Source organism: Telopea speciosissima, chromosome 7, assembly GCF_018873765.1.
Source record: "Telopea speciosissima isolate NSW1024214 ecotype Mountain lineage chromosome 7, Tspe_v1, whole genome shotgun sequence".
Taxonomy (NCBI): Eukaryota; Viridiplantae; Streptophyta; class Magnoliopsida; order Proteales; family Proteaceae; genus Telopea; species Telopea speciosissima.
In genome coordinates, this window is record NC_057922.1 from 9,910,813 (window position 1) to 9,924,673 (window position 13,861).

At 38.6% G+C, this 13,861-nt stretch overlaps 4 protein-coding genes across 4 annotated transcripts in view; all 4 read right to left on the bottom strand.

Moving 5' to 3' along the window:
- Positions 1–3,408: 3,408 nt before the first annotated feature.
- On the bottom strand, positions 3,409–5,324 carry LOC122667449 (caffeic acid 3-O-methyltransferase-like). Its single transcript, XM_043863720.1, has 4 exons — positions 4,900–5,324; positions 4,476–4,789; positions 4,177–4,241; positions 3,409–3,754 (listed from the first exon to the last, which is right to left on the bottom strand). The coding sequence occupies exons 1-4, from the start codon at positions 5,283–5,285 to the stop codon at positions 3,458–3,460; spliced, it is 1,062 nt and encodes a 353-aa protein (XP_043719655.1). The 5' UTR covers positions 5,286–5,324; the 3' UTR covers positions 3,409–3,457.
- Positions 5,325–6,266: 942 nt separating this feature from the next.
- On the bottom strand, positions 6,267–6,761 carry LOC122668203. The gene has a single exon (XM_043864797.1). It carries the CDS (start codon positions 6,759–6,761, stop codon positions 6,267–6,269), a length of 495 nt encoding a protein of 164 aa, XP_043720732.1.
- A 633-nt stretch (positions 6,762–7,394) lies between these two features.
- LOC122667447 (caffeic acid 3-O-methyltransferase-like) overlaps positions 7,395–13,861 on the bottom strand; it is a 31,156-nt gene continuing 24,689 nt past the window's right edge. The window contains exon 5 of the mRNA XM_043863717.1: positions 7,395–7,680. Coding sequence (XP_043719652.1) covers positions 7,435–7,680 — 246 coding nt within the window. The 3' untranslated portion in view covers positions 7,395–7,434. The remainder of the gene's footprint in view (positions 7,681–13,861) is intronic.
- LOC122667450 (caffeic acid 3-O-methyltransferase-like) lies at positions 7,484–10,064 on the bottom strand. The gene is made up of 4 exons (XM_043863721.1): positions 9,610–10,064; positions 9,035–9,348; positions 8,073–8,137; positions 7,484–7,734 (listed from the first exon to the last, which is right to left on the bottom strand). Exons 1-4 carry the CDS (start codon positions 9,990–9,992, stop codon positions 7,717–7,719), a joined length of 780 nt encoding a protein of 259 aa, XP_043719656.1. The 5' UTR covers positions 9,993–10,064; the 3' UTR covers positions 7,484–7,716.

Consider the following 13,861-nt stretch of genomic DNA (forward strand, 5'->3'; position numbering starts at 1 on the left):
CCATGCCACCATTTCTTACCAAATGAATAAACATAGGTGAACCTGCGTGAAAAGTGTCCATTTCAGACCCAAAAAATAAAGGATAAATTACAGTGTCACCTCCTGAAGTTTGTATAAAGTACAACATGACTCCCTATGTTTCCAAATTATACAGCTACACCCCCTCAGCTGACATAAGTGGATGGTGTTAACTTATACATTTTATATACGAACTTTGCCCTCGTCTAATATGCTGTTTAAGCTTAGTCGAAATTCCATCTTTACCCTGATGTAAGATTATAACCCAAACCCTTTTTACCGTTTTCTTCCACAAATATGAAGTTGCCTCCATCGCTGGCTTGCAAATCCATCGCTGACCTGCAACTGCAACTCCATCGCTGACCTGCAAATCCAAATGTGAAGTTGCCTCCATCCCCATTGGTGAATTACGACTCCATCGTACAGGTATACATCTATTTCTCTCTCTCATCTATTCTCCCTCTATGCTTGCTCTCTCCGATTTTTTTTCGTTTCTCTCAGTCATTAGCTATTAACCCTAAAAAAACCTGTTCCAAAACAAGCAGGTCAGAACTCAGAACTAGAGAAATGAACTTCTCCTCTCGATCATCTCTAGCTATCTAGTTAGTTAATAATTTTCTTCTAGCTAGCTCTAATTAATTAAGGGGTTTAATTGGTTTGAGGTCGCAAGGCTGCAAGGTGTGGAAAGAGTTGCAGACTGAGATGGCTTAACTACCTAAGACCAGAGCTGAAAAGGGGTTCTTTTTCTGAACAAGAAGAAAGAACCATCATTGATGTTCATAGAATTCTAAGCAAAAGGTTTGTTTGTGTGATCAAATTCTTTAAAATCCCAACCCATCAAATTTCTCAGCATTTTCGATTTCTCATCAGATGAAGTTCCTTAATTTATTTATTTTTCACAGATGGGCCCAAATAGCTAAGCATCTACCAGGAAGAACAGATACTGAGGTGAAGAATTTTTGGAACTCATGCATTATGAAAAAGCTGATTGCAAGGATTGGATCCAAAAACTCACAATCTCCTCCCTTCTCATCAGTTTACCAGCAAAAAAAATAACAATGCATGCAATAATCTTCATATCTACCAAGAACCCACTTCAATTTTCTCAGTAAATTCACAGATGAGAGATGGACCAATGAACACAAATTCACTTTTTATCACATTGCCACCACCACCACCTCCTCCTCCTCATCCATCTTTTGCATATACTGCTTCTACTCAAATTTATACTCCATTTCATGAAACCATGACAATTATTAATCCCTCATATGAATACCAAAATCCCAATCTTGCTTGGAATGTTAAAGGCCAAAACTTGCAGGTTTTTTTTGATTTTGCTAGACGATCTTCTATTGATCAGAGCATACCCATCTCCTCATCTCCAATAATTCCATCTGGGTTTGGGTTTTTAGATGAGAATCTCATGTGGGGTGCTTGTGCTGTTGAACCCTTTGAGCCTCCAAGGCAGGAAGAGATGCAACCATTACAGCAAGAAAGAGAGCCCAGGAGGTATATGAAGCTGAGTTCGATGAAACTAATGAAGTGAAGGGTGGTGGTGGTGGTCATCAGGATATGCAGATTGGTATATGAAGCTGAGTTCGATGAAACCAATTATTAATCCCTCCTATTAATATTGCGGGAACCTAAATATTAAAACTCCATATCTGACCATCAGAACTTGATCAGAGTGTGTGGAGTTACTCCTACCTACTAGAGTGACCTTCGTCGTAGGTTGTGGTCGCAGGTTGCAGATCTCGGTGATGGCTTTCCAACGTTGCAGTTCTCAGAGATGGATTCACGTCGCTATAGTGGTCGCACACTTCTCAAATCATCTAGCAGGGATGGGATGGCGATGAACCTTCCCTGTATACATCACCCTCTTGTGAAGTTGCAGAGAATTAGAACAGGGAGGGAAGCTCCTTAGTTCGAGTAACAGGACAGGGAAGGGTGTGGGAAGCTCAAATGACTATTAAGGGTAAATTAGTCATTTTAGGTCATGAATTATCATCTAGTACAACATAACGGGAATGATATAACGGAATGGGGCTGACTGTAACAAATCATCAAAACTGAGAGGGTGTAGCTGTATAATTTGGAAACACAGAGGGTTGCATTGTAATTTATACAAACCTCAAGGGATGATACTATAATTTTCCCAAAAATAAAAGTATATCAAAAAGTCTATCCAGATTTCAAAGTGGTAAAAAAGAAAAGTTAACACTTTCCATATGTGACGGAAAGGAACATCAGAGGTTATCTGTACCCTGTAGATTCACAATATATGACGGAAAGGGACATCAGAGGTTATCTGTACTCTGTAGATTCACAAATTCAATCGCTTCAAGCAATTTTAATCCTTCCACAAGTGTCTTTTTCTATCACGGAATCAATTTCGTTCAATTTGCCGTTCAATGTTGATCATTTCTGTCGTCGTTGTCTATATACCTCCTTCCACCTTGAGTTTATTTTTCAAACAAAATTGAATTGGAGTGATGAGACACGTTCTCACAACGTTGCCCCTTTCTCTCCCTTACCAAAAAATGAGTATTAAGACTGACCGTACATTATTATCACGATCAAAAGAGACATCAACAGTTGGTGCACCAAAACTCGCAATGTATCACCACATTGACAAAGATCCCTAAGTCAAAAGACTGACCGTATATTACTATTACGAATTTCGTTCCAATATAGCTGACAATAATAAACATGTGAAATTCTCATATGATCTAGTTCAATGTATACCCATCTTATATACATGTGCCAAAAATATCCATTACTAGATACACACAGTGCGATGACCATATGCACGACGTGTCCAATCCAATCCCTAGTCGTGAACAATTTAAGTTAAAGCCTCAGGACTGTGTTGTATGAATTCTCTCTCTGAGATAAGTGAAAATAATTACTAATATATACTATGTGGGAAGGGGATGTTGCCATGATGCATGGTCCCTCACCAATGCGAGAACCAATGGTAGAGCGCATAGGGCCGGGGCAACAAGAAGGATTTAATTTTTCATTTGACGAGGCGGACAATCATTTCGCCCTCCTATGTCAGTCTGGGTGCATCCACCACATGGCCTGATAGCCTTCTTTTTCCCATATTATATTATAAGTTTTTTTATTAATTTCCATTTTCTTCTATGGTGGAACCACACAGGTGGAAACAACACATTTTTGCATTCTTGTTTGCCATGACCATGCCGATCATTATGATTGCCAAATTTTCATCGTCTAAGCCTCTAGATCTTTGTACCATATGTTTTTTTTTTTGGTTTAAATGCAATATGATTCAACTTTAAAAGCAAAGTGGGTTTGTTTCAATAATATGTTTTTTGGTTCAAGAACATCAGTTTTTTAAACAAAATAGTGAGACTAGACACATAGTGAATTTTATTCCAGCAGAAATAAGAAAAGTGATATCTATTACATGGATCTATTTATAGAATTCTATGACTGAAAATGTGTAAGCACAACACGCCACATTAATACCAGAAAATCCAGATTCTCTTGCCAAAGCAGTAAATTCTTCTTTTGTCCTCTCCTTTCCAATGGGGTTCATATTTGCAATGAACATTTCCATTTGCAAGATGCCTTGAGTAGCAACATTTGTCTCTGGGGAGGTAGGAGCAATCAAATCCACAACAATCAACTTTCCATTATCTGGTAATGCTTCGTAGCAATTTTTCAGTATCTTCAAGCATTGTTCATCACTCCAATGGTGAATTATATTCTGCAAGTTTAATTCAAAATTTTGGTAAGTCAAATGTGGTGAAATTTACCAAATAATAATAATAATAATAGTTAAAACAAATACCAAGCAACACGGAAGAAAACAAAACAGAGCAAGATGACACATAGATTTAATGTGCCTCAAACACCAATGTGATATGCTAGATCCACGGACGAATTCGAAGATGATTCATTATGTAATGGAAGAAAAATATAGTGGAGATCTCTCAAGAACACCAAAACACCGGCAACAACTCTCACTCAAAAAACCCCAAATCTCACGCTTTTTAACTTATGTATACAACGAGACAATAAGACATAGGGATAAATGAATTCCGAGGAGGTATACAAGTATATGTAAATCATCTCTCTTTCTCATCTCCAGTTCTTCTGTTTCTTGCAATAAAGTAAGATCTTACATACCTTCATGAAAAGTGCATCTCCTTTTGGAATGCTTGTAAACATATCTCCTCCAACATGTTCCACACCTACAACAAAAATCATCCATTGTCCTTCAAGATACTCATCTAAATAAATGAAAAAATAAACAGGGTAAATAATCAAGGTAGAACAGAATAGGCCAGGAATTGGAATCCCTAACTTGCTACTAACCTTAAACTAAGGATGCCAATTATGAGGTAGAACCGATAAATAGAACTGAAATCAGCCATTTAAAATCAAACCAAACAGATCAGTAAAAAGTCCCATGTAGTTAACCATACCTGGACAAGGGAGAGCTTTTTCTGTGACATTAGGCAGATCAAGGTTTATGCCCTTTATGGATGGATATTTGGAGACGATCATGCCGAGGATTTGTCCATTCCCTCCTCCTACATCAACCAGAACTCGAAGACCTTCAAACCCTTTGTATGTGTCAAGCACCTTATTCATGAACAGGGCATTGTAATCAAATATACAGCTTTTGAAATTCTTAATCAGTTCAGGGTTCTTCCCAAGGTAGTCCACAGCATTCTCTCCGTGTGCCTTATAGAATGGAAACCCACCTCCTTCTAGAATTGATTCCTTCAAGTGGTACCTGTGAACAGGGAATTAATCAACTTAATTACACCCATCAGCAACTATGATGATTATGAATGAAAACAGAGCTTAACATATAAATGAATAATGATCGAATTAAAGTAATACCAGGTTTTGATTAAAGCGTAATCTTGGATAAGAAGCAGGTAGGGAGCCAAGGACCCTCCATCTTTGTTCTTAAGAAACAGTTTGGAGGCAGGTGCCAAGCCATAGACTCTGTTGTCATGGGTGAGGACAGTGCAAGTGAGAAGAGAGTGGGAAACCAGAAGACGCAGCATACGATCGAGATGAGCGGGGGCATCCGGGTTCTGAGTGGGAAGCCGAGATGCAATGTCTAGAGGGGAGAGGCGTGCGTTGGGACCAGCTTCGGCTATTATGTCGAACACATTGAGCTCCACGGCCGCTCTCAATACCATGGGCAGAACAGAACCACTCACCATTTGCATGGCCAACAACTGACTCTCTTCTTCTTCTTTTTCCATTGTTGAAGCCATATTACTTTCCCCCCTTTTCTTGGTGTGAGGACTGATATGAGGTTTAATATAAAATACCCAGTTAGAAAGGCAATTGATGAAGAATGAAGGAGAGGATAGGATTAGTTGAAATAATGATATATTTATATGTTAGTGGGGTCTCCTACTGAGTTGTGCTCACCTCTTTCTCCTAATCTTTAATTAATTCCTGAATACAAGTAATCCTTCTAGAGGAGTGTTGAAATTTGTTACCCACTTGAGTTCTTCAATTTGAAGTTATGAATTGACAATAACGGCTTCGTTTCTTAGTCTACATTGTAATCTCAATCCCTCTCTGGCTGTGGCCCTCCATACAGATGGGCCAATGAGATTGCATGCTTAAGAGTTAAGACTCCATTCCAGTCAACCCTCTACTGTCCAAGCCTCCCTCTAATATCATTCACAAGCCCGATAAATTTTATGGTGTCATGGTGGTGCCATGTATGGTCTGGTGTGTCATCTAAGAACTATTCTAATCAACCAAAAATAAGAAATGCACCTGCCTTTCCGTCACCTTGTCGCATTTTATTCATTTCCCAAAGAACAAACCTGGGCGGGCGGTGAGCCTGCGTGCCCTTTGACGAAATTGAGAAAGTGATCAAAATTGAAAAAGTCTAGGCACGTGCCCGGGTTGTGTCAGTCTTTCTCCCACATCCAGGGCCTCCTGGAAAAAGAATACTGCTTGGTCGCATGGTTCCTATGCTCAACCAGTCTCTCTTTTTTCTTTTTTCTTTTTTAACCCGAATATTATCTGAGACCCAGCCAGCTTCTACGATTTTATAAAATTGAAACCAAAATAATAATGAATTCAAAGGGGGGGGGGGACATTCCTGCTTAACCCCAAGCTCAAGCGAAAACATTAGCACACAAACACTCAAAGAAAGAGCTTACAACCAAACCCAAACAGAAACAAATTTATAATCTTAAAACTGGAAGACCACTTGCATCCTCGCGAGAAATCCTTCAAAGATTCTGATGTAAGCTAGATTCTCCGTGAAAAACCGTATCCTTCTTCGAATCACAAGCCAAATTAGCCAGAAAACCCGCAGCCCTATTCCCTTCACGGTATGTGAAAGAAATCATAGGTTTAAGAAAGTTAATCAGCCCCAAAACTTCCTGAAACCAGTACCAACCTTTCCAAAATTCGCATTTTCTTTTCGCAATGCACTGAACAGTTGCCGCCGAATCAGAGTTAACATGAAAATCCTTAATTCCCAAACTCTCACAGAGCTTAAGACCATCTCTTAGCACTCTCAGGTTAGCAATGGAATTGGTGCACTCACCATAGAAATTTGCAAAGGCAGCAATAACCCTTCCCTCCGTATTCCTTATGATACCCCCACCCCCTCCTACTCCCGGATTACCTTTGCAAGCACCATCCACATTAAGCTTAAGAGAGGAAAAAGGGGGACACCAGAACACCGAAACCGATGTTTTAATGGCTACCGCCCAATTCATCTTGAAATAAAGTCTCATCCATGTTGATACCCCTGTGCATGTTCTCATTGACCCTTACGCTAGTAAAAGGGCTACACGATCAAACAACAATCTCTTGCCCTTAAATTTCCATTTATGTGTTCTTGTTTACCATGGTCATACCTCTACTGATTGTTGCCAAGTTCTCATCATCAATACCTTTAAACCTTAGTACCATATGCTTCAATGTTAAAATAAAAATAAAATAGTTTAATAATACAAGCGAAATTTATCTGTGTAAAACTCTTTTTGGGTAATCGTGTAGTCACCCGAGGGAGGATGGATTCTTTATCCACCCAAACTCATTCTGTTGTTCTGTTACTAGTAGTCTAGTAGACTCGTACTTATCAAAGATTTTTGGGTGATTTTGGATGTCATAAGAAACCATGTTAATGGTGTGATATTTAACTTCACTCCCAATTTTTAAGTTAAGCAATCGTTTTTTGCCCTTATTCATCCCATTTTACTTGTATAAATTATCCTCTGTATGACTATTCAAAACATGGTGTTCTTAATTCTCTGTAATCTGTATTGCTATTCACAGTCTAACTTCGGTTCATGAACAAAGTTTTCAACAAAATAGTGATTCTAGCCACAGTGTGCACACATTGTGCATTTTATTGCAGAAAGAATAAATGACTGTTAACTATTACATTTATTTACAGAATTCTACGACTGAGAAGCCGTAAGCACAACAAGCCACATTAATACCAGCAAATCCAGCTTCTCTTGCTAAAGCAGAAAATTCTTCTTTTGTCCTCTCCTTTCCTGTAGCGTTCATCATATTTGCAATGAACATTTCCATTTGTAAGATGCCTTGAGTAGCAACATTTGTCTCTAGGGAGGTTGGAGCAATCAAATCCACAACAATCACCTTTCCATATTCTGGTAATGCTTCATAGCAACTTTTTAGCAGCTTCAAGCAGTTTTCATCACTTCAACAGTGAATTATATTCTGCAAGTTTCATTCAAAACCCACATAAGTTAAATTTGGTGAAACTTACAAAAAAGAAAAAAAAAATAGTGAAAAGACACATCTAACTAATAGAAAAGAATGCTGAGGAGCAATACAAGTATGTATTCCTGCAAATCAAGGATATTATCAATGGGCCTATGCAATAATGAACTTTTAAATTCACAATATATTGTTTCAGTAAAATGACTATATATGACACAACATTATGTTGGTGTTCAATACTCTAGCTCATAGATCTGTATTACAACATAGGGTCATCTGCAGTTAGTGTTTTAAGAAACGATAAACTTGCAATAATAATGTTAGATTTGACATACCTTCATAAAAATTGCATCTCCTTTCGGGATACTTGTAAACATATCTCCTCCAACATGTTCCACACCTACAACAAAATCATCCCTTATCATTCAAGTTATTTATCTAACCAATATAGCAATCTTAGTTCTCAATGATTGAAGGCTAGAGGAATTAAGGTTTTATAACTCAGTCCTTATTGATTCTGATCCAATTACGATTCAAATTAGTGAAGAATCAACCGGAATCCTAGTTCTCAATTTGGTTACATTGTGTACTCTGTTTCTGTTCTCTCATTATGCAAATCAGTGAATTGTTTTATTTCAGAAGATACCATTAGTGGACATTTGCACTAGTTCCCAATGTTAATAACATTGGGTGATTTCCATCACACACTAACCCAAGAGTTTTACATGCTGACAGATGATTTGATTAGCCCTGGGTAGATTGGAATTTTCTGGGTAGGCCAGTTGTCAAATTTCCTACCATATATGGATTCTCTTTCTCTCTGTTTCCTTTTTTTTTTCTTGTATATATACTTTGATCCCTCTTCCTCGGGTAATGAAATTGTAGATAAAATTAGGATTTCTCAAACAATTTTAGAACATTGTATCAACAGATAGAAAAGTTAGATTGGTTTATAGATGAACTGTCAATGGATGATCATGTCAACAAACCGTAAGAATTAGAAAAATTCAATATTCAACCTGTTTGGGGGGTGGGGTGGGGTGGGGGTGGAAGGTATATAGTTTTTTTTTTTAAATGTTCTGTTTGTTTCGAAGTAAAAGACATGGAAAAACAAGATTTGCAAGTAAAATCTGTATTGAAAGTAAAATAATTAACTTAAATTTTTTTCCTTTCTATGTGTGTTCTACTAGGAAACAAATGAAGCATAAGGTGAAAAAAAGTTAAAGAGGCAGAGCTACCGACATGAACGAAATAGTGTAGTATTATGAGAGCTCAATCTAGATGTAGTTAGTCATACCTGAACAAGGGGAAGCTCTTTCTATGACATGAGGCAGATCGAAGTTGATGCCCTTTATGGATGGATATTTGGAGATGATCATGCTGAGAAGTTGTCCATTCCCTCCGCCTACATCAACCAGAACTCGCAGCCCTTCAAACCCTTTGTATGTGTCAAGAACCTTCTTCATGAAGGGGACATTGTATTCCAACAGTAAGCTTCCAAAAACCTCCTTCAGTTTAGGGTCCTTCCCAAGGTAGTCCACTACGTTCTCTCCATGTGCCTTGTAGAATGGAAGTCCACCTCCTTCTAGAATTGATTCCTTCAAATGGTACCTGTTTACAGGCAATTATACCCATTACAAACTATGATGATGATTGAAAACTAATTGCGTAATCTCCATTTGTTTCTCAGTAGAATCATGTAGAAAAAAAAAACTTAGTAAAATCAGTACAAAGAATTGGAGTTTTTACATGAAAATTTTAGTCATTTAAGCAGTGTGGGTGTGTTTATTTGTTTGTTTTTCCCCCTTTAATAAACCTAGAAACAACTAGATTTTTAACATATATATTGATGGATACTGTATAAAGGAATACCAGCTCTGGATGAAAACGTGATCCTGGGTAATATGAAACATGGGAGCCAAGGACCCTCCATCCTTGTCCTCAACAAACAGTTTGGAAGCAGGTGCCAAGCCATAGATCCTATGATCATGGCTGAGGACAGTGCAAGTGAGAAGAGGGTGGGAAGCCAGAAGACGCAGCATACGATCGAGGAGACCGGGTGCATCTGGGTTCTGAGTGGGGAGCCGAGATGCGATGCCTAGAGGGGAGAGGCATGCGCCGGGACCAGCTTCGGCTATTATATCCAATACATGAAGATCCATAGCTGCTTTCAATACCATGGGCAAAACAGAAGCACTAACCATTTGCATGGCCAACAATTGAATCTCTTCTTCATCTTCCATTGTGGAATCCATACTACTTTCACCCCTTTCTGGTGAGAATACTTATGAGGTTTTCTATCAAACACCCAGTAAGCAAAGCAAGTGAAGAATATACGAGGGCATTGCTTGGAATAATGATATATATATTTATATGTTATTGGGATTACCGATGGTTGTGCCTAAATACAAATAATCCTTCTAGAGGAGTATTGATATTGGTTGCCAACTTGAGTTCTACAATTCGAGTCTTTAACGCAAAGCAGCTTCCTTCCATCGTTAGTTTTCTAGTCTACATTGCAGTTACCAGCTTCCTCTCTCTCTCCTCTCTCTCTCTCTCTCTCTCTGCGCCAATCAGTCCATTAGGAAATCCATGACGACAGCCATTACATCCACTTGGGGACTAATCAACAAAGATAGCCAAGACTTCTTCAATCTAGTCAACCCTCTGCGGTCCAAGCTTCTCGTTCCACATCGCAACGCCGATAAATTAAATGGTGTCATGGTCGTGGTGCCATGGAGTCATCTGCGATCATTCTATATCCCCCTAAAAACTAAGAAATTCACCTGCTGCCAGTCCATCGCCATGTCGCAATTTATTTCCCAAACAACAAACAATGGGCGGGCGGTGGGCTGCATGCTGAGTACACCACCTTGTGTAATGAAGTTCGTTAAATTGTATTCAAATTTACCCAGAATATATAAAGGGAGGAATAAGCACACCACCTGTGAAAAAAAAACTACCGGGCAGCACAGGGGCGAGGGATGGGGGGTATCAGGCGCTCAGGGTCATTCCATGGGGTGAAGAGAGATAGACATAGGGGACAGCTCACGGTTTGCAACTTGCAAACGGTGTGTCCAACCCAGGGTTTGAGGTATCGGATCAGATTGACCGATATTGGCCCGATCGGATCAATATAGGTCGAAGCTGATCCTAAGATTTGACCGATACAACAAGGTTTGACTGGATCATTTATTGGATTGCCCAACTCGGTTGGATCGGCCGATCTGATCCTTGACCGATCCAACTGAATATATTTTTTTTATTTTTTCAAAATTTTTAAGTATTTTTTTTTTTGTTTTTTATATTATCTTGACCGATACCAACCGATTTTGATCGATCCAATCCAGATAATATCGGTCGATTCAATCCCGAGATCACAACACCCACCTACTCTGGTCGATACATGACCCGATCCATAAAAAAAAGGATTTTGGGAGGGGGTGTTGACCGATCCTGATCGATTTGGACCGATCCGATCCCAATCCGGAAAGGTTTCAGTCATAACCGATCCCAAGTGTGATACCTGGATTTTGAACCTTGGTCTAACCTCAACCTCATTCAATGGTTGTATGCACGATCGTGCACCATACACGGTTATGCACAAAACCTTTCTCTTTATTTTTATATAACATGGGACTTGACTGATAAAATGAGTGTGAAATTCTCAATTGCATAGTCCAACCTATATCTGTTACCTTTTATACATAACCATCTCTAATTTTTATTGATTCCTAAAATAAAGGGTACAAGGCCAACAGCCTTTACAGTCCCTTCCATGGGTCCCACGTTATGACCTGGCAAGAGTTGGATCTGACTCTTCTCCAGGGCACATCGTGCGGTTGGGGGGGCTCCGATCCACACCATTACATGCATCCCGATGTAGTGGCATGTGGATCGAAGCCTCCCCAGTCGGATGATGTGCGCTGGACATCGACCCACGCGGGAGAGGAGCTCAATCCATGTGTTCAAGTTCTGTGGTTTTTTTTTGGTAACTAGTTCAAGTTTTGTGGCACACACCAACAAGAGGTTTGTTTGATTTCATCCATGTTGATGCTGTTCGTGTGTTCTCATTGGGGCTACACGGCCAGACAATAATCTCTTATCCTAACTATTATTAAAAGCAACTGCGCTCACTGGCTCAGTCCACCACAATGGGCTGGTGTAACTCCACATATTGATACTTTCCGTGCGCTCTCATTGGGGCTACATGAACTAGTTTGTAATTTTTTTGTATTTCTATGTTTCCTAAATTGTTAGCGACGTGGGTTATTAGGATTACGGGAATTCTTTGTAAATACAGAGAAACGTGAGTAAGAGAGTGTGTAATCCTTTTCTATTGCTAGGGAAACTACTATCATCTCTCCATTACATAGGCAGCTTGCCTAACCATATATAGCCAGAGTTTTAAAACATAATTGGGTATGGAATCTGCCATTGGTGATTCTGATTCGGATCGGATCAAATTCCCTTCAAACGGAAAATAATGTAAAATAAAATCTTTTGTACTTTTAATAAGTTTCTCTGACTATGCTTCTTCTTCTGGATTGATTGTCTTTAAATCTGCTTAGGATGATAGGAATTCTCCACATTGCTCTTCACAGTCGAACTTTGGTTCATGAACATAGTTTTCAACAAAATAGTTATGCTAGCCACATAGTGCATTTTATTCCAGCAAGACTAAACGAGTGGTAACTTTTACATATATTTACAGAATTCTATGACTGAGAAGGTGTAAGCACAACACACCACATTAATACCAGCAAATCTAGCTTCTCTTGCTAAAGCAGAAAATTCTTCTTTTGTCCTTTCCTTTCCTGTAGTGTTCATTATATTTGCAATGAACATTTCCATTTGCAAAATCCCTTGAGTAGCAACATTTGTCTCCGGGGAGGTTGGAGCAATCAAATCCACAACAATCAGCTTTCCAAACTCAGGTAATGCTTCATAGCAATTTTTTAGTAACTTCAGGCATTGTTCATTACTCCAATTATGAAATATATTCTGCAAGTTTCATTCAAAACCCAGATAAGTTAAATTTAGTGATTTTTTTTTTCAAATTAGTGAAAAAACACACATAACTAATAGAAATGAATGCTGAGGACCACTACAAGTATTCCTGCAAATCAAGGATATCAATGGGCTACGCAATAATGAGCTTTTAATTCAAAATATATAGATCTGATACAACATAGGGTAAGCTCTCTATGCAGTTCATGTTTTAAGAAAGGATAAGCTTGCAAGAATGTTAGATCTTACATACCTTCATGAAAATTGCATCTCCTTTCGGAATACTTGTAAACATATCTCCTCCAACATGTTCCACACCTACAATAAAAATTAAAATAAACAAAAAAGGTAAAATCAAGGTATGATAAAATAGGCCATGGAATTGGATAGATTTGTATTGGAAACCTGAATTGAACCAACCTCTAACCTAAAACAGATATAATTAAGAGCTACCACTTTAGCAATCTTACTTCTCAATGATGGACGGCTAGAGGAATCAAGGTTTTATAACTCGAATCCAGACATTGGATCAGTCTCCATTGATTCCAATCCAATTTTGATTCAAATTAGTGGAGAATCGATTGGAATCTTAGTTCTCAATGTGGTTGCTTTGTTTACTCTGTTTATGTTCTTTCATTATTCTAACCAGTGCATTGTTCTATATCAGAAGATATCATTAGTGAACATTTGTGCTAGTTCCCAATGTAAGTAGAATTGGATGTAGAACATTGTATCGACAGAATAGAAAAAAGTTAGATTGATCTGGAAAGGATGGGAGATATATAGTTTCTTTGATGTTCTGTTTGTTTCCAAGTAAAAGCCATAGAAAAACAAGATTTGCAAGTAAAATCTGTAGTGAAAGTTAGACTAGTATGAGTGCTCTCATGTAGTTAAGCAATACCTGAACATGGGGGAGCTCTTTCTATGACATGAGGCAGATCAAAGTTGATGCCCTTGATGGATGGATATTTGGAGATGATGATGCTGAGAATTTGTCCATTCCCACCGCCCACATCAACCAGACCGTGCAGTCCTTCAAACCCTTTGTATGTGTCAAGAACCTTCCTCATGAAGAGGACATTGCCTTCTAACAGTACACTTGTGAAAACCTCAC